This window comes from Amphiura filiformis, chromosome 6 (genome assembly GCF_039555335.1).
Source record: "Amphiura filiformis chromosome 6, Afil_fr2py, whole genome shotgun sequence".
Lineage (NCBI taxonomy): Eukaryota > Metazoa > Echinodermata > Ophiuroidea > Amphilepidida > Amphiuridae > Amphiura > Amphiura filiformis.
In genome coordinates this window covers 39,008,955-39,035,345 of record NC_092633.1, presented here as the reverse complement: position 1 = coordinate 39,035,345, position 26,391 = coordinate 39,008,955, and the positions used below count along the sequence as shown (strand labels likewise).

The following is a 26,391-nucleotide window of genomic DNA, read 5'->3' as shown; positions in this document are numbered from 1 at the left end:
CGGTCAAAGGTCACGCAGCTTGTAAACAGGTCTGACGGAAAATTTTAGTTTCAAGAATTCTGACAGATTTGTGCGGTATTTTTTCAAGCATGCCAGGGATGTTTTTATTATTCACATCGCTAGATTAGTGGAGGAGATCATATATTTCCAGTCTGGACTACGCAAATTGGTTGGATTAAAGTGCCGAGGTCATAAAATGCCAGAACTCAGGTAAGCTTATTCATGTATTAAAAAAATAATTGCATTTTTTTTCATGTTTTTACTTGACAAATTAGAGTTCTTACTCTTACTCTTACTCTTAAAGGGAGCACCCTCCAGAAATCCCTATTTGGTTTATACAGCAGTCAGCAGGGTCTCAGATTCGATGAGAATCACTGAATCGATTCTCGTCACATTCGTTGCGAGAATCAATTTCAATTAGTGAAGCGACTCGGATGGTTTTTGATTCTCGCAAACTTGCGCGAAATCTAGGCCAGGGCCTAGGCCCATACTCGGCAGTGGGGTTTGACTCCCACCCTTTTTATTTTACCCCCACCCTTTTTATTGAGGCACCCTTTATACTGAAAATTCCTGACCCCCACGCTTTTACTGAGGCACCCTTTATACGGAAAATCCCTGACCCCCACCACTTTTTGCTTTTTTCCGCTATTTGTAAACTGGTTCAAGTATCAAGTACGCCAATTCTGCACCTATTTCACATGTGCGAGTCCGATGTTTTTCTCTCCAATAAGTTAATTGATACATTACGTGAACAATGCAAATTATATGTGAAAAACTACTACTGCACTGTAAAATAAGCATTTTCATGATTTTAATGAATAACTGTACTTTTATGGTGTTCAAATGTTGTTCTTGTCATGAAACTTGACGTGCGCTGTGTTCAGCGACTATATCCTACTTCTTCCGTGCTGCTTCGCTCAATCAATTATGCATGTTAATGACGCCACTCATATACGATCAATGTAAAGAAAAATAACACGTCATGGAAAATCGGACATTTGCATATGACGTAGGTGTTTTGGCAGCGCTTCGGGGAGGATATTGTGTACATTGCACTGGATTCACGTAAACAAGCGCGAGCCTGCATCAAATGGAATTTTATCTTGCGACATAGTGTGCAAGTTTTGGTGATTTTTCTTGGAACTATGATTATTTTATCATTCAATAAAAATATACTGTAAGTTGGAAGAAGCCCCACGCTTTTTATTTTAATCCCACGCTTTATATCAGTCCACGCTTTTTACCCAAAAAGTTTAAACCCCCACGCTTTCACCAATTTTCAGAATTTCGAACCGCACGCATTATAAAGCGTGGACTGCCGAGTGTGTAGGCCCCCCCTGTACAGGGGCAGGGCCTTTCTGATTTTCAGTTCAAGTTAATTTTCTGCGCATAGAAACCAAACTCCAATTTTGCTCTCCTTTTAAACTAAGGCTTTTGTAACTGATGATAAATCAAACTTTTTGAATTATATCAGCCTGTATAAAAAATAATTTTATTATGTCGGACAAGTTTTGTGATTTCCTTCATTGATTCAGCACCTTTTAAGTTTCAAGAAAAAAATTGCCAATCCCATCCAACCAATGGAAAAAGAAATCTTCTTCTTCCAGTGAAGTACCGTCCTCTAGAGCTACCAGAGTATTGCCGTACTGTGTGCAGTGCAAATGTGGCGAGCAGAAACACAGCTTCCAGAAATGCTCTTGGAGAAACTATTTTCAGGTGCAAAGTAAGGTGCAAGTAAAAACCAAAACCACTGAGTAGTTAGCGCCTAGTGTCAGCGGGTTCAGCCAACATTGTACTCCTGAAGAAATCCAGGGATTCAACTGACAATACCGAGGCTGAAGATGATTCCACAAGCAGTCTTTAGCACTGCCAGTGTGAAAGAAGGAGTGTTGGTAGGCTAAAGCTGAATTTATACTTGATCGCCGAGCGATGCGATTAATGGTATGTTTAATTTAGGGGTATATAACTACATGTATATTAGCCATTGATTAGTTTATGGTACAGATTTCCTTAATTAGAAAGTCGGCAAATGTGACCTTTAGCATAGGTGTCCCTTCAAAAGGTCATAGAAGGGGAAAAAAAGGTAAATAGAAGTCGGCAAGACTCATCACAAAGGAGTGCACAAAGGGGTTGTTGGCAAAACTGTCTTCTGAGGTCAGCTTTGAGCTTAGCATAGGCATCCCTTCAAAAGGTCATAGAAGGGGAAATCAATGTAAATAAAAGTCGGCAACTTATCACAAAGGAGTTCACAAAGGAGTAGTCGGCAAAGTCCTTTGAGGTGCAGGGCACCGACGGCAACTTCTTTAGAGGGCAAGGCAAGTGACTGCCGTCGGTAAAGGACATATTTTGAGGGCAGTGGGGGTGGGCACCCACGGCAATATGCCGTCGGTGCCGTGGGTTAATTCGAGGGCTTGATGGAAGAGAGGTGGGCCAGATGAAATGGCCATAAGCCCATATGATACGACAAAAGCATGATCACTTTCTTATGGGCTCGTCTATCATGGAGTGTTTTCCATTTCAGATCTTCTAGCATTTCTGTGACACTGTGTAGTCAGATAACAAACCGGACAGCTCTTTGTTGAACCATGTCTAACCGGGTCACAACACAAGGATCCCAGACTGATGAAGCATATTCTAGAGTAGGGCAAACATCTAGGCATTGTATGCTTGTTCCTTGATCTTGGCTGGACACTTGCCGAGATGTAAGAACCCTCTGGTACTGTTTGCCTTCTTACAAATGTTATTGATGCATGAGGTTTCCAGCTAAGGTTTTTGTGAATGGTGACACTAATTACATGTAAGTATTTGGCTTCATCAACGGTGCGAAGAGTTGTTCCATGGATAGAATACTGAGCATTAACAACCTCTTCTTGTTTGTAATACAAAGCACCTCACACTTGTCTGGGTTGAATGCCATCTGCCATATCTTCTGCCATGTCTGAAGACGAGCCAGGTCATCATGGTACGATCTGATTGGCAAAGAGACGTATTTGGATATGACGGCCTCTGGTAGGTCGATAATAAAGACCAAAAAGAGGAGCGGACCATACACTGTCCCCTGGGGGGATGTTCAGCTGATGTGCAGCTCTTTTTACCTTCCAAGATGACTTATTGGGTGCGGCCTGACAGGAAGTCACAAACCCAGGACAGGAGATGAACGTGCACGCCGACATGGTGGAGCTTCAGAAGGAGTCGTTCATGGGGAATCTAGTAGGATGGCATCAACCTGTTCTTTATCGCGAAGACCCTCGGCCAGGTCTTGGATGGTAAGCAGAAGCTGAGACTCTTCCTGAAGCCAAATGGCTTCAATCCTCGATTTCATCATGAAGATGGTGGATTATCTGGCTGTGAAGGATATGTTCCATGAGCTTACAGATGGAGGTTAATGATATGGGACGGTAGTTCTCCGGTTTGTGGCTATCGCTTTTTAAAAATATTGGTGAGACATATCTGCTGACTTCAAAAGAGGAATCTTGCCTTGATGTAGAGAGGCTTCAAACAACAACATCAATGCTGGGCCAACTAATTACGATAAGGATAATGAACTGAGTGCAATGCATTCGTCAAGATAATCGCACGGCGCCGTGGAGTTATTGCATTTAGCTTGAGAGCCGATAGGCTCGAAAGCTAAATGCAATAACTCCATGGCAAGTGCAATTATCTTGACGAATGCATTTGCACTGAGTACATTATCCGTCATACACTTTGAGTGTAGGCCTATTAAAACAATAGGCAATATTAATTGCTGCATTCATTATATTAGTTTTAATATTAGGAAAATATCTTACATTTTAAAAACACCGTCAGGACATTGACCAGCTACGTAGCATTTAACTGGTAAAGAAAATCAATCCCTGTAATCAATGGTATCGATTAAGCCATACGTCATACTTAGGTAACTTATTCACGCATGGTTTAATTGACTTGACTTTATGTTGTGATCATTTAATATCGTGGTTTCGAACACAGAGAGCACTGAACCAGTTGGAAACGATCGATTTAGATGTCAGACTAGTACTACGGTGAATATCAACCGTAGCTCTATAATTTGAACTACTTTAAAACACACGACATTGGGATTTAACAATTTGTTCAGTATTATCATAGGCCTTCAAACACATGTGTTTGAAGGCCTATGGTATTATAAAGCATGATCATGATATTATGCGCTAGTGTGTGTTTTAGATATAGGCCTACATGTATTTCATTTGTAAAATGCTGAATATTTTGCAATGGTGTCATCTTGTATAATTATGATCCACCTGTTTTTGGCCCTTTTTAATTAATAGAAGCTCGATTATTCTCATTTGATGTTTGATTTATTTGAGGTCATTAATCATAATTTATGACAATGATATTTGCAAGGGTGCAACTCTACTAGTCTTATTACAAGACTGCCCTATCCCAACCCTAAACCCTAATCCTAAACTCCGTAAACGAGGACTGAACTCAAGTCTAGCGAGTTGCACCTTATTCGGTAATTGTACATTATTATAGAACACCGCTTGTAACTATACCATTTTAACACCACAGAATGTATATTCGTACTTTTTGTTGGTATATATATCGAACAGACAATTATATAGTTATGTGATCTCTGTGTCTAAAGCGCCACCTAACTCTACTTTATGGTTATGTGAAAGTAGTATTTCTAGTATTTGAGCGTGCACGTATTATCTAGAATCTATTGTTTAGCGTGCAGGTTTTAGATAATGCATTGTTTAGCGTGCAGGTTTATATAATTTGGGCTGTGAAGGGTAGTTCGCGAAAATAATGCACGGGAGAAGAATACATAACGATGAATAGAAACGGGCACTAGAAGTGTATATGCAGCTCACTTCCTTCAGAAGGTAGGTGGGAATGCTGTCGGGCCTGAAGCTGTAAATGGCTTAACCTCAGCCAGCAGTTTGCATACGGTACTCCTTCAACTCTGATGGTGAATTGAGGTACCTCAGGATGAATACTCAGACCCATCTCCAGGCGACAGCCAGATTGCATAAATTTGTTTTTTCAGACTCTTGTTATACAATGTATCTGGAACAGTCATTTTTGGACTTGGTCTTCTTAGTTTTCATGAAAGCTCTCTTTTATCTTCTTGCAAGTTGGTCAAGATGGTAGAATTAAACCTGTCCCAATTTTCTTGGACAGTGTTGGACTCAGGATTGTCGATGAGAAAGTGGTAAATTGGAAATCACATCAGCTTGGAGGCCAGCTGAGTCTCCTTTTCTTTTAAAAGAGGTCAATTTTCCTTGGTTATTTTTTGTTGTTAACAAGCCTTGAAATAAGCGGGCGTGGGGAGCAAATTTGCTCTCGTAAAGCCACCAATTGCTCCTGGTCCTTGTAAAATTCACATTCATGAACCAGGAGCAATTTTTAAAACAAATTGCTCCTGGTTCCAGTTTTGCACTTACACAGTAGTGCTGGTATTGTATGCAGAAAAGGATTACTATTTGAAAATTGCTCCTATTTCTTCAGAAATTGCTCCTGGTTCTTGTAAAATCACAGTGAACCAGGAGCAATGTTCAAAAACAAATTCCAGTCTGCTTATTTCAAGGCTTGGTTGTTAAATGCTTAGAGGTTTAAAGTTCATGGAGAAAGTGACAATTTCATGGTCACTAAATTAGACACAATGAATAGACACTAATGCCAATTAATAACATAGCCTTGATCAATTAAAGTTAGGATGCGCTGTCTACATGAGATCCAGAATATTGTTGTTGGTAGCAGTAATGGTATGGAATGACCCACAAACAAAATGGTTTTCAGCTGGCCTATCATTGCCTGGCCTGGCTATGGTGGAACAATTATACACATAATGTTCGGCTGATAAACGCAATGAGCTAATATATGTTACACAAACTCAGCAACACTGGTTTTAGTTTCACTTTCAGTTTTTCTTGTCCTTAAATTTCTGAGTACCATTTTAATGCAAGTACCGTGCAGACATTTCTTTCAAGAACAATTACATGTACAGCACATGCATTATACATGTAGGAGCTTACATTTCTTCGCTCTTGATCCATTGAAATTATGGTAATTTGAAGTTGGCCTTTATAGTTGGATTTTAATGTTGTTGTTACATGTATAGAGCATCATTAGGGGTGGGGCATAAAAATACTTAAATTGCAAAACTCCGTAAAACTGGTTCCTGATGAAGTTACAAAGTCCCTCACATGTAAAGGTGGTACCTGTATGTGCGGCAGTTAAGTGTCCTTTTTCAGGCTCAGCGGCAGTTCCTTACAACCCACATTTGAATCATGCTCCAGTTCTTTGACAGTGGACAATTGTAGCTCTATCTTCAGCTCAAATTTGCAATTTTTTAGTTCCACAGTTTATAATTTGGCCCAATTTTAGTTCACTACTAGACCCCCATAAATGTCAAGCCCCTATTTTGCGAAAATCAGTTCTCTGGTGTCCTACATGTATGTACCAAAATTTTAAGTTTCACGAAAGTGGCATGCATAGCACATGGTGTATATATTCTGGGATGCTGTGAAAAATTTTGAAGAGAACCTAGATACGGAAAGGTGTGCTCGTGTATAGATTTGTTAACTTTGGGGACATCACCCGAAGCCCCCCCTTCTTTTAAGATCATTTAGAAGAAGAGGTTTTTGGTTTTTATGATATCTCATCAATATAACTTTCTTCTTGAATACAGGGTTTGTGTGTGTACATGGAACGTGGCGACCCTTGACCCACCACCCAAGATCTTAGAGGACATGATATGGCTTCACACAGCACATGCCCCTGATATCTATGCCTTTGGACTTCAAGAAGTGAGTTCCAAGCCACATGAGTATGTTCAGAGTGCCTTCATAGATGACCCATGGACAGAGCAGATAGCAAGAGTGGTGTGCTCAAGAGGTTATGTTCAAGTAAGTTCAGAGGAACAAATGGGTTTACCCCCATTTGAAATCCACACACCCCCTACGACCTTAATCTGTACACAGGAGCTCACAGGGAGTGTGAATTTCAAATATGGGTTACCTGGCTGAATGGGTTGACTCCGTTTGAAATCTATACCCCACAGTGAGATTAAGTTCATGCAGTCTTCTATATGGCATGTATGGATTTCAAATGGAATAATAAACTTTAAACACTTCTGAATACTAGTTTGGGTGCAGGGGGTACTTGAGTGGGTAGGGGGATGTTATACCAAGACCTAATGTTATACTAAAAAGTCTGGAAATCCACACTCATCGATCCCTGTAGAAGATTTAGCTAAACTTTTCCACAGAGGGAGTACGAGTTTCATACAGAATAGACAATTGGTTAAAACTTCCATTTGAAAAATTCACTCTATCGGTGGAAGATATAGGTAAAGCTATACAGGGTGAGTATGAGTTTCAAAATAATTAACCCTAGTCAATTCCATTTCAAAAACTAACTCCCTCAGTGGAAGGGAAATGGCAGATTTCAAAGGAATAACCATGGAATTGGGCTTACAATTACACATAAAGTGCACTGCTTAATTCAATATTGAATTCATCCGACATCCATGATAGTGCAATAGCCAATGGTATTAAATTAGGACTGTACACAACCCCCCTAAAAAATTGTAACTCCCCCTCCGGATTTTAGGTGAAATGACTGTCACATGAGCAGTGTAGTGTGTGTCATGAGGTGAAAAGAGAAAGTGAAAGTAACAGTATTACCTGGTATTTTGATACCTATCATTTTAGTAAACAGATTCTATCAGTAGACAAAATAGTATGTCAATGGTAGTAGTCATGGTAAATGATGTGTACAAATGAATGCAGGTTAATGCATCATTAATTTACCATTAGGCTTGTTAATGACATCTCTGACTATAGCTTGCTATATAGTTACTTGTCAGATTGTAGTAATGACTTCATCAATTACATGTATATGTACCATAAAAAGGTTATTTTTACATACATGTATGTACATAAAATGCAATCAAACAAATGAGTCATATCTTGTGCAAAATTAAAATTTAGTTTTCAGTTTCATTTCATGTGCCTTTTCAGAGCTGTATTTCCAGAGATATTGTCATTTTAGTGTTGCTCAGGACAATAAAATACATTAGAAGTTCAACACTATTATTGGCTATATCTCAAAGTCGATATTTGCAACACACAACAAATTTAGCTTGATCATATTCATATCACATATGTGCATGTGCATGTCAAAATAAAATAAAAAGTCCCCCCTCAATATTTATATATCCAGATCTCATTTGTATGTGTAGTGCTTACTAATCATTGTGATACCAGTATGCATCATTACTTATTGCATTCATTATACTTTATAAATGGTACATTTACTGGTACTCACATGTAATTCTGATAGCAGAAAAATGCAAGACTAAATTATTCAAATTTGACTTTTATTGCCAGAGGATTAGGATAGCTATGATGTTTCATTTGGTCAAATTATGAGATGTATTTTTAATACCAAAATAATTATCAATCAGGAGTTATTGGTTCATGAGATTATTTATTAATTGTTGTCTGTGATGAACAGTGAGCATGATGTTAATTAGCATATGTACTAGTACTTTTGAATGAAAGCCATGCCTATGAACTGGAGCAGAAATATTTTCTTGATATACCCAAAATCAAAGTGTTTTTATTAAAGCTTGAAAAGTGGGAAAATAGGAAAAATAATTTAATATTCTATAGTTTTTCCTGCCATAGGCTTCACAAATATGTTTCCTTTAATTGTCAGGTTTCATCCATCCGTCTTCAAGGTATTTTACTTCTACTCTATGCTAGAATGCTGCATCTACCATTCCTAAGAAATATCCAGACAGACTTCACAAGAACTGGGTTAGGAGGGGCATGGGTAAGTATAATAGTGACATGGACAGCATTTAAGCTTGGATCATAATTAATGTCACAGAGTCGAGAACTATATCACCAGATACCTATTACTGCTGATCAGAGAGGTACACTACTACCCAGCTACTCTGGAGTCAGTGGCTTAGCTAGGGGGGAAGGGGGGCAACATTGCCAGGGCGCTATACCACTAGGGGGCGCCAAATCGCTAAATCATAATGCCGATGCCATTCCCACACCCCCGCATCTAAGATATTCTTGGGTGGGGGTAGGGGCGCCAATTTTGTTTCTTGCCCCGGGCGCTACCAACCTTAGTTACGCCACTGTCTGGAATATATTGCAGTACCAATCCATTACCAGTTTGTGTGTACTGTACAAGTGTACATGTGATTCTGATGTGTATACCCACACAGGTACTCTACAGTACCAATGATGAAGTAGCTGGGCAGCAGTGTACCCCTGGGGGTTGCAGCTATAGGAATCTGGTAGTAGACATGACAAGCCTTTTCTTTCAGCTTTGGATTCCAAAAGATCTCTGCTTCAGGTTTGGATTCCAAAGTGTTGTTTCTACAAAGCATTAATTGTAAATTGTTTGAAAAAAAACCAAGAAATCAAGTTAGCATTTTTCAAACAAGTGGGAAACATCCTTACCAAATAAGAATACATTGCACCACAAATAGATACAGAAGTTGAACAGATTGATTCACGCTGGTTCTGAATCTTTCTTTCTCTTGAGCAGTATGTTTTATACCATGCAGTGCACCCACACTTGTTTATCTGTTAAAAACTGCTATGGCTCTTGAGTTTTGTATAACATTTTTCATAATACTCTCTCCCTCTCTTTTCTTCAGGGCAATAAAGGAGGTGTAAGCATTCGTATGGATTGCTACGGTCGATCATTATGTATAGTTAATGTACACTTTGCAGCCCATGCTGACCAGTGGGAGATACGGGACAAGGAATACCACACCATCACAGCTACACAGGAATTCCCTGACTGTAGTACTAGCAGAATATTAGACCATGAGTATGTTATTGTTACACCATGATTTTAATGCCTAATCATCAGGGGTAGCGCAAGCACAAAATATCAAGGGGTCCAAATTAATTTTTCTGGACCCTTTGGTACGTGCAAAACCAACATTTAAGGGGTCCGATGAAAATTTAAGAAGTCCATCTGTCCGAAATTCTAAACTTCGGAACTTGTCAAATATTCCAGTATTGTTGGTCTATGATGATTCTAAAGATTTACTGATCTCTTTATTTTTTCATTTTTAATTGATGATTTATGCCTCCGTGCATCGTGAAATTAAGGAGTCCATACAGGTTTTTATCTGACCCTTGGGTCACTTTCAACTTGAGATTTAAGGAGTCCAAAATGGGCAAAATAAAAAAATAAGGAGTCCCTGGACGCACAAATTCCTTAAATGCTAACCCCTGCTAACCATACATTACATTGTCGGGAATCTAAGATGTTTCATTTCAATATATTACACGCCTGTCAGTAGTTTTGATGGGTTTTTAGTTAATATGGAGCTGTATTCTGTATGTTGATCATGTTATTAGTAAGGCTGGCATTTTCGGTCGGGTAAACGGGTACCCGCCGAGATTACATTACCGGGTAGGAAATACCTCCCGGGTACCAAATTCAAAAAAAAAAAAAAAAAAAAAAAAAATTTTTTAAAGTTTTTATTTTTTCGGTTTTGTAGTGTCCCTGGACCTAGACCTAAATGCTAGGATCATTCATGGTTGACCTAAAAAAAAAAAAAAAAAAAAAAAATTCAAGATATTTTGTTATTTTTAATATGAAAATTGATAATTTGTATTCATGTCATAGTCTATTAATGATTTCAAAATGCATTCAAATTCAATTTTGAATGCATAAAAAATTTTTTTTTTTTTTTTTGCAATTTGGTACCAGTTACCCGCTCGAAAATTGCGGCGGTACCGGGTACAAAATTACCCGAAAATGCCAGGCCTAGTTATTAGCTAGTTACCCGTCGTTTGAACAGACAGTCATGAAATTGGTTTCTAAAAAGCACATACATTCACAGTGTAATTCCAATATACTTAATTAGCTCAAGAAATTGCAGGTTACCAATTTACAAAAATAGCACATTGTGTTTTGTTGCTATGGCAATATTATCAAATGATTGCATTGCTTCCTCTCCTCTGAAAAAATTAAATCCTACATGTATATACCTGAATGATAATGAAATCCATAGGTGATATCCACATTAATTCATCAGCAATGTGAAATTTAACGTACCAAAATTGTGAGTTCCTTTTATTGTGATGATATAAAATTACAGTTGTATATGTGGATAATAATAAATGTCAATGTGTTCATGAAAGCATGTGGAGCATGATACATGTAGTTAATCAGTGGGATTGCCAATGCTAGATTAAATTGTGCTGACAAAATGAATTGAACTTACAGCTGTACAAGGTATCACATGTGTTGTAAGTCCAATGTACTATTCCAGTCAAAATACAGACACTCCTTACCTTAATCTTCCACACAGGGAGTGTGAATTTCAAATGGGGATACCAGAATGTGTAACTCCATTTGAAATGTACACCCCCTGTGTGTGAGATTAAGGTAATGTTTTCCATATAGGAGGCACATTAACCAACTCTATTTAAAACCTCCCTCGTGGACCTAATGTCTATGTTCCATTTGAAATTCATACTCCCCCTGTGGAAGATATGTCCCAAATCTTCCGCAGGGGTGTAAATGTTAAATGAAAGAGCCCAATTGGAACTGTGTTACTGTCTTGGTATGACACCCTACCGAATGCAGTACATGCTATTTTGAAGCTTTTTAAAGGAGGAAAACGGGACTACTAAAATACTACTTATAGTGTCATTTAAGTCATTTTAAAGAAAAAGAAAACACAGACTACTATTCTGCCTTGTCTTTGCACATCATATATAAAAAAAATTAAGTTTGTATAATATTAATTTTTTTAAAGGATACATTATTCTTGTTTCTTTCTTTCTTCACAGTTACGTTTTATGGTTTGGTGATATGAACTATAGATTCGAAGACATCAGTCGAGAAGTGATCAAATTTCACAGTTCACCTGGTAAACTGAATAAATTGATAGAGAAAGATCAGTTATACTTATCAATGAAGATGGGCAAATGTTTTGATGGATTCACAGAAGAGAAGATTGCCTTCATGCCAACATACAAGTATGACTTGCAAACGAACACTTACGATACAAGGTAAGTTGTAGAGGAGGTGGGATAGTGAAAAGTCAGGATAAGTGAATTTTGTGTAATGCTCTGCATTGCCATTCTGAAGCACTCAAATTTGGATAACAAAAGATGCACTCAATTATAGAGTAATAACACTGTAAGATGATAAAAAAAAAAGAACCTCTCCACTAAAGCATTTTCCACCCTGATGTGACAGTGACGGCAGTGCGCATTCTTCTTCTTCTTCCTTATAAGTGCCTCCCTCATATGTATGAGTATTATCGAACTGCGTACAGACAAGCTGTACTTATTTGTTACTCTGGAACCTAGAGTAGATGAGTGTATTTTGAAGTACAGTCAACATGACCGGGATGATCCCCTGCTCTTTTCGAATAGCTGTGACGTTCTTTAACATGCACACTACATTAATGTGAGAAAATATGCATGTACACGGGACCGACAGCTTAAAGTGCCCTCCGAAGCACTAAGCAAGTAGAGTGAAGTGTCTTGCTCAAGGACACAAAGAGCCGGACCTGGGCATCGGACCCATGACCCTTGGGTTCACAGACCTATGCCTTAACCGCTAGGCCACGCTCTCTCCTCTGCATTTCATTGGGCGCAGTTACAAATCGCTAGTGTTCGCTCAAAACACTGGTGTGCACACGCACATGCTTAAAGACGCCACATAGATGTGCGTTCGAAACAGATGCCTCAACGCTTTGACGTCACTGCCACATCAGGGTGGAAAATGCTTTAGTTGAGTGGTCATAACTTTGAGAGAAGAGTTAATTAATGGCAATAAAATGTATATCATTTGGAACATTTTGTTACCTACAGTATGGTACCGCTTTTTTGTAATGAAATAGGAATGATCGAGAAATTAATGGTTTAATGAAATTTTGTGTCATTTGAAAAGTTGCAGTGTCATGTACTTTGTAAAAGTATAATGCATTAATATGCATTGTTGACACCCATTCAAAAGTGTTTAAAGTCGGGTTTGTGGGAAACAATCATCAGAGCTACAGGCTATTTGGTCAGAAGAATTCTTTTACTATGCACCTTCATCTTGTTCATCCCGATTTTGCCTACATGTAAATATCACAGTGGAACACTGCTTCCCTCCAGTATAAGTGGTTTGTATATTAAAAACAACTTTTTTGTTGCACTTTTACCTCATTTTGTATCATCAGTGAGAAGCAGAGGCCTCCTGCCTGGACAGACAGGACACTATGGCGAGTAAACACTAACCGTCTAGGTGAACCAAAAGATTACTACATCAAACAGATCGCTTATAAAGCACATAATGATGTATTATGGAGTGACCATAAGCCAGTTAGTGCAGAATTCTGCATTCAAGTAAGTATACTATAGAAAGAGAATACACTCACACCCTCTTCCCACCCCTACTTGTAAAACGTGTGAATCAGGGACATCTGTGTGTAGCCATCCAACTAGGACTATTCAACCGAGATGCTGCTATGTTGCTATGCATGTGTTTTGTGTGGATATGTCCCTACTTTGCTGGAAAAAATCATGTGCATGTATCCCCATTTAGAGAGTATGGAATCAGATATGTGTATATTGTCTGATTCTGTAGCCTACTATGCAATAGGGGATCTCGTCCCCCCGCCAATATGTCTAACTAATCCCTTTAGCACCCTCTAGGGGATTATATAGCCCCATTAGCATAAGAAAATCGGGGATATCCCTATTTGCAGGCATATCCCCGTTTATCGGAATGGAATGTAAATGTTTCCCCATTTTACAAACGCACCCCCACACCGCCATACTCTCATCACCTGCAACCTACATGTAGCAGTGACCACCTTGAGGCAAATCCTTGTAAAAGATTGCTACGGTTTTAATTGATCTTATATTTTAACGTAATAGGTATGCATGGACGATGCAGAAGCACTGGTAACCTTTGACCCTGTAGAGACTTGGAGGAGAGGAGATGATGTTTCCATTAGTTACACTGTAGTCGGGGATACCAGGACAAGTACATGGGACTGGATTGGACTCTATAAGGTAAGTCATACTAGGACACTAGCATCTTAAACATGCCAATTTGTCAGGGTCCAGTTTGTTAGAGCCATAATGTGTGATTTGCTCCACAGCGACACCATCAATTTTTCTTGAATTTCTGTTTTTTGCATGATTGTAATCAGGGTCTTAGCCAGAAATCAGAAACCACCCGTCCAAGCAGATACCAAAATTTGACTCTCAAATATAAAACAACTTGTCTATACCCATGGAAGGGTCACTGGGGTCAAATATGTCCTGATTTGGCCTTTACATGTCACTCTGAATTAGTCTCAAGTTCATAACCTTAAAATCATCTGTTTTAGAGCTATCACATCTGTAAAATCCATTAAATCCGCCCGTCTAAAATTAGATTAGCACGTCTTAAAGACGGGTGGACGCATGGCTGGCTAAGACCGTGATTGTAATGCCCAACGGTGTACTAAAATGCACCATTACGAGAACCATATCATTAGAAAAGCCAACTAACAGGTCGAGAGTTTCATCCAGTGTAGCAGGTTTGAATTCCATGCTACTTTCACACTGTGTATACTCTCATCATAAGGGAAATGTTCAAAATGTATTTTGATCATTTTGTAGTCAATCAGAGAACTCATTCAAATGTTTTGTTTCATAGAGTCAGCTATCAAAATCTTTTCTTGGACGACCCAAAGTTTTTTGTTGTAACATTTGTGATTCCTTCTCAGTGACTTGAGTTCGCTGGCTGGTAATAATAATTTAATTACAATTTCCTTGCTACTTTTCCTTTGCATAAATCCAGGTTGGTTTCCAGAATGCAGCCAAAGATGCAGAGACCTACATCTGGTCAGTACCACAAGGCGAGACCAAAGGTGAATCAGGTTGTAAGACAAAATTCACTGCCAGGTATCTACCTGAAGACACCTGTACCAAATATGTACTATGCTACTATAGTAAGACCATGAACTGTGTGCTAGGAATTAGCAATGTATTTAGGGTGAGTATAATATAAAATGAATATTCAAATTCAAGACTTGGCAACAAGTGATTTGAATTTGTCCTTTGACCTTTGGTCATGTGTTCCAGGCTAGGCGAATAAATCTTCAATTGGGTAACAGTTTATATGTGGCGTGCTAGCCTAGGGGCAACAATTGAAGTTTACATGAAAAAAACTGCTTATCTATTTTTTCTCAAAGTAAATATAACTGCTGGTCAAATGTAAGAAAATATGTGTTACTTTTCATTATATTTTTCAAAATTCGACTTGAATTTTAAAATATTGTGTCAATTTAAAGCCAGCATATATTACAGTGAGTAGAGTGTTGGTATAGACGGGCAGCCATGGGGATGATAAGTGTTCAGAAAGTTTGTTGATAGCATTTTTTGTTACAAGCAGTCAATCATGTGGAATTTCATCATCATGAGGTACACATTAGCTTGTGGGGTGTTGGCTATTGCAATTTTGGATTTTGGGTCAGAATTTGCATAAAAACAAACTGGCCTAAACTCAAAAGTTTGAAATGGCATATATGGGGTTTTGCATCTGAACTCTGCAATTGGTGATATAGAACCATGTTCACATGGCGTCACACCTCCTTATATTTCATTTTAATTATTCATTTCACTAAAAGTATCTAGTATTTGCACTTTTAGTATCTATGAATGGCTTTGAGTGTGATACAAGAATATATATTGCACAAGATTAAAAACTATTGCATGAGTACAATATTTGTGCACTGAATGCCAAAATAGTTTTGTATCAACTGAAAACAAGCCATTCAATATTGTTATTAATAATTTTAACAGACTGACTTTGTAAAAATTAATTAAATTTGATCAATTTGATCTAACTCAGTGCAAGTGTGAAACTCATTTCTTACATTTTGTATAAATCAAGAAACTATGCGACGTACAGATTTTTTGTATTACTCAGAAGGCGGAAATGAATAATATTTATTATTTTGTGAAATATTGTTTCTGCAGATATTGCCATCTCAAGAAGAAGAGAATGATATGAAATTCAGGGCAGATCAGGTTGAGAATGCAATGCCAGTAGAGGCTTCAGCTGCTACCATCTAAACTATGATATCGCTGTTCAACATGTGTAGTCCATCCAAGGTATCTCATCATGTGTCTTTGTGTATAAGTGAGCTTCAATTGCATTGGGTAAAGAAGTACATATATGGTTTGTTGTGATTGTTTCGAGTAGTAGATAAAAATACAACCGTGTATGGCTCATTAGAAACCATGTCTTGTGTACTAAAGGTCGATCAGTGGAATACATTTGTATACAAGTATGTTATGCATGACTCGCCTCAAATCAACTTTGTACAGTTATAATACCAGATTTGATTTAAGTTACTGAAATATAACATTATACATGCAAGTGAGATTGGGTAAGGAGATTCACACAGCAGCTGCTAGATTCATGTCACTTTTTATATGTATGTCATTAGGCCAAAAAAAAGGGTTTCTTTGCCCTTTCAGCCTTTTCACTTTGAGTCCGTAGGTCAATCTGTTTTTTTGTTTTGGTTTTTGTTTTGGTTTTTTAGATCCCAAAGTATTCTGTGGGATTATACAGTTATTAATTCTAGCTCATTTGCAGGCACAGGCTGTGAAAGACTTTCAATGAACAGGTCTTGGTCTTGGTCAGTAACACAAAGGCAACTTTAAAAGGTCATGCAGTTCAAGAAATAGTGCATTTTTTTTTTTAAATATACAGCATTCATTGATTTCTATGTAGATGAATATATTGGGTCTACACCTTTTAAGATCTAAATTTAACCAATCTTTAGTGCTGAGAACTCCTTCAAAATGTTAAAAAGCTACATTTCCACTTTGAAAAAAAAGGCTGTTTTTTTAAATTTTTGGGTCGGTCGGGAAAGGGCAATCAGACTTTTTTTTTAGGGATTATTATAACTAACTAGATGTGAAACTTTCACTTCAGCATACCACACCCTTTTAAATCTGGGTAGCAATGAAAGTGAGAAAAAAAGTTAAATTATTTTACTTATTTGTTCAATTTGCTTCATAGTTTATGTTATTAGCAAACCATAATTTAAAATGACTATGAGGGATATCCTGAGAATGATAATTTCCCAAACTTGAACTTGGACAGTATTATTATATACAAAAAAAAAACACCTGTGCATGTTCCTTAAGGCTGAAAATAAAGGAAGTACTATTCATTTAGCTGAAATATTCAGAATTAGCTGTTTTCAACCACATGTAAGTGCTGATCTCATGCTATGTTCATATATTCATCATCATATAATTCATTCTGAAATTTAATATCTGTAACATGATGATATGTTGACCTTGTTTAGTGATGTAATGACAAATTATAAAAGAGGAAACTAGGTTGACGTGTTGAAAACTATGTGAGGTAAGGAAAGCAGGGAGTTTGGACATCCAATTTCTCCAAGCCACAACAGTACAGTTTCTGGCAGAGAAGAATGGCAGAACTTTGTTGATTATGAGAGCATGCACAGCGTAAACACGGAAATGGATTCTGATAATCTGTTTGGCCGATTATGAGTCAAAATGTTGGTTGGTGCATAGTGGCGCTCTTGAAGGGAACACAAAGCTCTGTGTTTGTCGCTCATTAACAGAGCGCTTGTTCAATCTAAGCAAGGGATTGCTGTTCTTCTCTGAAACCGAGTGTAGATTTCTCCTAACAGTGATATTGGTAATATAACTTGTTCCGCTATACTTTAATCACAAATAGCCAGGGTGAGTAATACATTGTAATGTACACTGAAGCTTGATATTAATCTCCCTGATATTGAGTCATATTTTAACCATGTGGCAGTTTCTTTATTTGTCACACAAAATGAAAATGTGAACAACAACCTATGGTGTTAGATGTATGTTATGATATGGCCGGGGGGGGGCACTCAAATATTAGTGACGTACCTTTGCCTTCTGGAGTACAACACTAGGGTCTATCGGTGGCGATTTTTGTCGAAAAAAGGGGGTCATTCTGTGGCGCCTCCTAAAAATGGGGACCATTATGTGTGCAAACGCAAAATTTTGATGTCATTGATCGTCCAAAATAACTTCCTGGACAAAAATGTGCAAAATTTTGCTAAATTTGCCATTTTGAAGCTAAAATCACTACAAAAAATTTAAAAGAAGTGCACAAAAAGTTTGCAGATTTTGTGCGAGTGCTCCCCCCCCCCCATGCTTCAAAATTACTCAAATTCAGGATGCTTTTCTTCATTGTGAGATTATTGAAAAAGTATCATATACAAAGGTAGCAAATAGCATGTGAGGTCTAGCAATTTGACTGAAGAGCAGGTGAATACAAAGTTTCACCATAATCCATATCTAGTAAGGCAATAGCATCTGGTTGTAAATCGGTGTTGGTATCCCCAACAGCGGATGTATTCGCCGTAGAAGTAATGATGTAACAGCTAACTACCATAGCAATAGGTTAAAACAATTCTTGAATATATCGCACTGCACTTGTATGTTCACACAGTATCTCTGCATTGAACCATATATGAAGAGCTTTGTTGCAAAACCCCTTACATCCACTTTTGACTTTTTGAGAAAAACAGCTTTTTTTAATTGTGCAAGTATTACTTGTTCGATTTAATTCAATTTGGGATTGGATAAAGTGTTGATGAATAGAAACTAAAAGAATAGGTTTGGGGCAATTTTCAAGGCTTCCTATTTATTTTATTATTTATTTTATATCGCACCTTTTGTGGATGTAAGGGGTTTTGCAACAAAATAAATTTACCCCTTTTCTAGAAACCACCTTTGCAATCAAATTTGAGCCCATTTGTTTGCACTACATTATGTAACTTTACTAATGCTTTGAAAATCAAAAAGAAAAATTGAAATATCTCATTTACTTTTTTAATTATGAATTTTTAATTAAATTCGGGAAAATGGCATTTTTGGGGTACTGATTTTCGAAGCTACACCTTTTGTTAATTAAAATGATTTTTTCAAACATAGCGACCCAAAAACAGTTCCTTTTGGTTTTAATAGGTAAAGAACATTCCAGGCTACCATTATACATCAAAAATTTAAAACAAAACAATTCTATATTCATTTTAAGTTCAGATTTCGGAAATTCCTAAGATTTCCCAAGCGGAAATATGCGATAACTCGGAAGGGAAGGTAGTATGAAGGTCAAACAACCACCAAAATGTGTATTTTTACCCACACTATAATATTATGCCAATAACTCAATTTGGCCAAAAGTGGATGTAAGGGGTTTTGAAACAAAGCTCTTCAATGTCAAAGAGCAGGGATAAAGATTTGGATCGTAATTCTATAGAATATTCATATCATGCTGATCACTTGCACCTGTAAGATTAGTATCTTTGAAAAAAGTAGTACCGGTATTGTATTCAATCTATGATTGTAGACATGCAGGTGATGAGTGGGTAGATGTGGCATTTAAGACAGAAACATCACCATTTTCTAATAGGGTCAGGGGTTAGGGGTCAGGGTTAGGGGTTAGGTTTAGAGGTTGTTTGTCTTAAATGCCATATTTACCGATGAGTGCCACCTGCTTGTAGTGTAGGGCGATATATTCAAAAATAGTTTTAACCTGTTGTCATGGTAGTTAATCCTGTTACATCATCACTTCTACGGGCGAATATAAATCAGATAGCTTGTCCTTTGTTGCCCTGGTCTCCTTTGCCATGTGATGGAGCATAAAAAGAGCATAATTTTCTACAGAGCTCCTCCACTGGCATCTTCAGATGTGTCCGAGGAAGCAAAGTTGATGCTGCTTTACTGTGTTGATGAGAGGCTAGGTGTCAGTCATAGCATGTATATCAGCCATCTCAGCGTCAATTGTAGAATGTCTTTCTCTTATGAGCCAATATTTTTTTCCTGGTGTATATCATGGGTACACTACCATAGAAACATTCTAATTATTCCCTTGCTATTGCAACAGTAGAACATTGTGGAAGCTTAAAGCTAATTAACCAAGGATATAAGTTGTAAAGTCCATCCGTAGGTGATTTTGACTTCCTATGCCGACGCCAATTGATTAGCATGATTCAGTCAAGCCTATACATTGATCCAAGGCAATATCCGATCCATATTCAGCTTTTAAAATATGCAAATACGTTAACTACTTCTGTAATTTTGCAAGATAACATGTACAACTTTTTTCTGTATTGTTTAATATATTTGTAGATTGTTTTAAGATTTTTATTAATATATTTTGTAATTATTCAAGTGCACTGATTGCAATTTTTCTCCTATGGTAGAATTGCAATCAGTCACATTTTTGTATCATTTCATGAAAATGGGAAAATGATGTGCAATAATATTATTAGGACTATTAGCATTCCTCTTATAGCACAAATTTCTGTCTTTGGTCAACAGAGACATACTAGGATCCACAACATGCTCATCTATCAGGGGAACAGTTCTTAAACCCCAATACATTTGTACATTCATTGAATGACCTTTGAAGATTTGGGTACAAAAACTCATACTCTGCAACTTGAGGTCAAGTTTTGCACTGTGATTATGTAATTGGGGTTAGGCCAAAAAAAAAAGTTGTTTGTTTGTCCTCCACCGCCCGCTCCTCAGATTAAGGCCTGACCAATATTTTTTTTTTCAATATTTTTTTAAATAAAAATAAGTAAAATTCAATTTGTTTTCAGATTTGGAGTATCTCTGGACCTAGCTAGAGCTAAATACTAAGATCTTTCATGGTTGAAAGTAAAAAAAGCCCCCCAAAAACATTTTGTGTCATCAATATGCAAAGTTATAACTTGTGTTCATGTCATAGTCTATTATTTTGAGTGACTTCAAAATACACAAATTATAACTTTAACTGCATATTAATGAAACAAAATGTTTGTTTTTTTAAGTCACCGTGAATGATTGTAGCATTTAGCTCTAGCTAGGTCCAGGAATATGCCAAATCCAAAAAATTTAAAAAAATCCGCCCGCCCGCATGTCCTCTTTCAAAGCTGTGGAGGACAAACAAACAATTATTTTTTGGGGCCTTATTGGACTATGCCATTGGGATGAGGCTCTTGTGGTCCATAGTGACCGTAAAGTTCTTGGTATGATAAGCTTCTTATTCTTGAAACCACAGATTTATAGTTGTATTAAATATTGAACAACACTGGGCATGCAGGTAATTCATTAAAGCAATAAATCAGAGAATATTGTAATTTCAGGATAAGCTACATCAGATATTGGTGGTACAGGTACATGTCATTCATTGTCCCTGTCTACATTATAAAATAATGGCACCTTCATTCAAGACCAATATGTAGTCCCTAGCAATTCTTGTTGCACTCCTGTCAACATTCCAATATAATCCCTGGTGGACCTGGGGTTTTGTTAACAAGATAGACACTGGTGGTGCTGGGGTGGGGGAGGATGTGGCATGTGGAAAAATGCCCTCCCCCAGTCAGAACTTTTGCCCCTCCCTAAAAACCCAAAATTACAAAAATATGCACTTTTTGCAAAATAGGGTGATTTTCCCCCCTGAAATTCACTTTACCCCTGCCCCCCCCCCAAAAAAAATATATCCTGGCACTGCCACTGATAGCATGTATCCTCAGAAATAAAAAATGTAAACAATTCCATCCCGGGTTTCCATCCTGTCCCCTAAGTTAAACAAGACTGGTGAGGTCAATGTACTTCTAAACTGTAAATCTGTGTCTGTTGCTTATCTGTCTCTGTAGACATTAAAGGCCCATTCAGTGTTTTGCTCAAACGGAGGATCGTAATTTAAATCAGAAAAATTCAGATTTTGACATCTTTGTTAGTGTAACAGATGAGCCTTCTAATGGTTAAACTTTTTCCCAAATTTATCATTTCAAAAATACCTAATGACAATTTTAATGACTTATCCTTCACTTTTAGGCTATTTATACACATTTTTAATTTTACTACACTTTCGCTAGTATCACACTGAATGGGTCTTTAAAGTAAACTTCCCAATTGTTAGAGTGATAGGCCATGTGTGAACTGTATAAAGAGTGTGAACACAGAAACAAAGTGCACTGATTGGCTGAACAGCAATCGTAACAACAAGATGATCGTTCGACAATCACCCCGTGTGTAGAAGGGGTGGAGACTTTGCCTCTTCGATGTGTTTGGTGATCACCACCATCAAGTACCTGGACATGTGTCACACTGATTGGCTCATTGAGCTTGTATAGGGGGTGAAAGTGAAAACTTTTCCTCTTCGCACTTGATGATCACCATCACCTGGAACAATTAGGAAATTTACTTTATTTGTTTGACTTTTATGTAATCTTTTTAAGTAGAATAACTTTGACATTGATGTAGAGAAATTGCAATTAGATAGTTTGATTGATAGACAGATTACAATTAGATAGATAAGTACTGGCTGCACTTTTGTACCCTTAAGTTACAATGTTTTATATTTTGTTGATATATGAATATAATATAGATTATTTTGTATTACAATGTAAGAGAATTTGAATTTTACTTGTGCTGTTATCATCAGCAGAGGTTGTTTTTTTTGAAAACTTTGTTGACAAAGTGTTGTTTGGGTATTATCAACCGACTGTATTATTGACAGTGAAGAAATCTTTACATGAATGGCATTGAAGTTTAAGCCTTTTACTATTTGGGGAAGAGTTTTTAATGGTACCCTGATGGATGGTATAAACTAGTGATGAAGAGACAACTGTGCATGAGTGGCATGTAATATGCGAAAATTTGCAATTTTAATACTAAAATGGCCTGAAATTAGCTTGAGTTTTGTCTGAAAAAGGGTTGGCTAAAGAAAGATGCAAATTTTGTCCCCGTCTTTGCCAGGGGGCATTCAGGCCTTTTTTTTATCTTGCGTTACTAAATTGCACCCAACTTTTGAAATTGAGGTGCAATATTGCATGAGGATGAAATAGAGTTATGGCATAACGTTCCAATTTTTGGAGTGCAAATTTCAACATAATACAGCTTTATAATCAGAGTTCTGGGGACCCCCCCCCCCACACACACACACCTTAGGTAGTACTCTCTAAAAGAGTGAATTTCCACTCTTTCAAGGAGTTGAACGAATGACAACCTGTTTTTGAGTGGAACAGGAAAACACTCTAAAATGAAAGAAAGTACATTTTCTTTAGGCAATATTCACTCTTTTGAGAGTATACAGACTACTTTTTTCAATCCTTTTAGAGTGAAATTTTTCCACTCAAAAAGGGGTTGTCCTCAATTTCACTCTTTTTTTCACTCTTTCCACTCAGTGTACATGCACAAAAGTCAGAAAAAAGTAACTGAGCAAGTATTTTACATACAAAGCAATTACTGTACATCTTATTCCCCTTGTTCTTTTTAGAGGAAGGGGCATGCCGCCTGGATCCACCCCTGAACAAAACAAGATTACCATAGCATCACTCCATATACTCAGATCAGATGTACAGTTATAAATCTTTTAATGTGATATAAATGTTATTTCGTGGTGTTGTTTTTAATCATGTGCCAGAAGTGCTTACTTGTATTAACATTTGTAATTTTTGAGATTTCTTTGTATAAATTGGTGTATCATAAATTGTTTGCTATTATAGATAAATATCACTTATCGACAAGGTTTACAGTAAATATTTTATTCTTTTAATTGTTGTAGCTATTGGTGAAGTGGCTCATCTGAAGGTGTATTTTTTAATTAAATCAATAAAGGCTATTAAAAATGTTTGTCTCCGAAGACATTATGCATAACTCTTTGAAATAAAAAGTGGGCCAAAATGCAATAAAAAGGAATTCTGCGTAGAGCATAGCTGTTTTGCAACTAAAAAACATGCATACTATCCACTGCAAAAACTGTGTGTAGCCATTGAAGACATTCTTGCCTTTACTTTAGAAACTAAACATTACCTATCAAAGTCCTAAACATCAATGTTCAATGGGTAAACATGCATCAATAAACATATTTAGTATTTAAACACATGAACAAAGTGAAGGCAATGATGTGTTTAGTGTTTAAATGCTAAACACTGTTTTTGCAGTGTAAGATTTTCCCATTTTTTCCTGAGACCATTTTTCTAAATCTAGTGGAACTATGACTAAATATGAGGGGGGGGTGAATTTTAGAGGTGGGGCAATCATGTCAAAGCAACTAAAGGGATGGTAAAGCACAATCACTAAAAAATTGAATTCTATGACATCGGAATAAAAAGATGTCAATTTCAGACTTTGCTACTTTTTTATATGACATGCTGCAAAGGAGAACATTTCAAATTATTTTAAGTGTATTATGGGACCATTCTTTTGTACTTCAGTGTACTCATAATTTGTAGCGTTGTCCAACCTCCAGCACACACAAAATTTAAGAGGGTAGAAAAGGTTGCCAGAACATGTTTAAATATTGGGTTATAACACGTTTAATACATTTAGAAACATATTTAAACGTTGCTGTAAAACAAAGATATACTGTTATTTATTAAGTGTTGACAAAATATTTTGATAAAACGTTTGACAAACATTTTAAAATAATATTGTGATAACATTTTAAAAACGTATCTGTATTTTTTTTTTTTTTTTAGGGGGTTTCATACAAAATATGTTTGAAATCGTTTTCGTGAACTTTATATAACCCGACATATAAACTTTTTAAAACGTTTGACCATTCAAAAAATATATGTATTACGTTTTAAAACATGTCTGTGTCTAGGATTTGTATTTTAAGTAATTTATAGCAGCATCAAATGTATTTTACTGTGGAATATTATTATGAACTTATGAATAAAAAGACTTGCCAATAAACATGATAAATTGCTTCTACATGTTTTGGTGTTAAAAAGAGGTTTCAACCTGCGGGTTGGTTGATATTGACGTCTGAGATGATCTCACGAAATATTGCTGTGCGGTCGTGTGTCTTGAGCTCGCCACCAAAAAAAGGTGGCGACGTTACATTTTGCCAAAGTCGACTCAAAACAAATGATGATATCTCTGTCAAGCAAGAAGTTATTGTCATGCTTGTGGTCTCATTTTATTGCTAAATAAAATGCACTTTCAACCCTGTAAAAGAAATACTTGAACTTTTTAATACTGACACTGTGCTTCATAGAATTCAGAATGGGCAGGGTGGCGGTGGTGGGGATGTGGTGGTGGGGATGTGGTACACACAAACTCTATGGGATTGGTATTTTTAGTGCGTAATCTGCTTCTGTAAAGGCTGTAAATTGCATTTGGACTCTATTTAGCATCTAAAAGACTAATGGCCTTACAGCTAAACAATTCTACTAATTGTTTTTAATCATTTATGATTGGTTTAGTCTAGAAAATACAAAATTTTCCATACAAAACTACCCGTTGTCATATTAAACACTGTAGTAAGTAATGCAGATGTCTTCAAAATCTAAAAGTTACTGTAAAATTTTAATTACTTATCCTATCATAGTCAAAGTATAGATTTTCTGAAGGGAGATTTGACGAGGAATCTAAATATGGACATATTTTGTCTGTATGTGTTAGGGGGAAAATGTTTAGGTTCAAAATATGTTGAATTGTAAAAAAATTTAACATACTTTGGGACACCCTATATTCCGAGATTACCAAACAGCTGTGATTTTGGTTTCTTCCAAAGTCAGTTGGCTCTGCATATCCTCTAACCAAATGAATGTTGTTTACTTCCAGTTTATTACTGTAAGTTGGTAATAAGCAATGCATTGAGTGGCCCATTTTTTATCAAAATCTTTTTTATTCCACCCTGTATAACTTGCAGGTCACCCTGTATAATGAGTTAAAATGTATATATTTGAATTGCTTATGCCTTCAGCTCTCCAAAATGTATACTTTGCTAGTTTAGGGTTGATGATTGTGGAGATAATCTAATTAGAAACCCGGTTGGTGTAAAAATTCATAATATTTGTCATGTAACGCTAAGGGTGGCGAGTTCAGGACACACGGCCGTGCGCGAGTTTATAGAGAGAATTGGGTGCTGTGGGCTATTGTTGTGGGTTTGTAAGGTTGGTTGGAAAGGAGCATGACATATAGCGGTGTTTGCACTCAACTTATTGAGACAAATAAAGCTGACACACAGAGCAATGTATGGGTTCTATAAGGGGGATCTCGGGCTAATTGAACATGTCTCTCACCGCGAAGACATTTTTCTTCAAAATTCTAATTCTTATTCACAATTCTAGTATACTTATGCTTGTGTGACTAGTTTAAAATTCCAAAAATGATTATACTTTAGACGTTTTCGTATTAAAAAATGTGCCATATCAGTAGGCGTCGACAATTATTTCGGCACTGTACGACCCCATTTTTGCACGTCCCATTGATTAACATTTCCCCTTTTTAGGGGAATCGCCCCAAAACCCATCTGCGCGGCTGCGGTTGCCTCACTGCCTGCACACTGAGAGGCAAATATCATGAAACAACCACAAATAGGTTTTTGTTTCATGCCTCTCTGGTA

General features: G+C 37.0%; 1 protein-coding gene across 1 annotated transcript; it reads left to right on the top strand.

Moving 5' to 3' along the window:
- Nucleotides 1–17: 17 nt before the first annotated feature.
- On the top strand, nucleotides 18–19,027 carry LOC140155405 (phosphatidylinositol 4,5-bisphosphate 5-phosphatase A-like). The gene is made up of 9 exons (XM_072178249.1): nucleotides 18–210; nucleotides 6,659–6,875; nucleotides 8,692–8,808; nucleotides 9,653–9,828; nucleotides 11,811–12,032; nucleotides 13,196–13,361; nucleotides 13,896–14,033; nucleotides 14,809–15,003; nucleotides 15,990–19,027. The coding sequence occupies exons 1-9, from the start codon at nucleotides 197–199 to the stop codon at nucleotides 16,083–16,085; spliced, it is 1,341 nt and encodes a 446-aa protein (XP_072034350.1). The 5' UTR covers nucleotides 18–196; the 3' UTR covers nucleotides 16,086–19,027.
- Nucleotides 19,028–26,391: the final 7,364 nt, after the last annotated feature.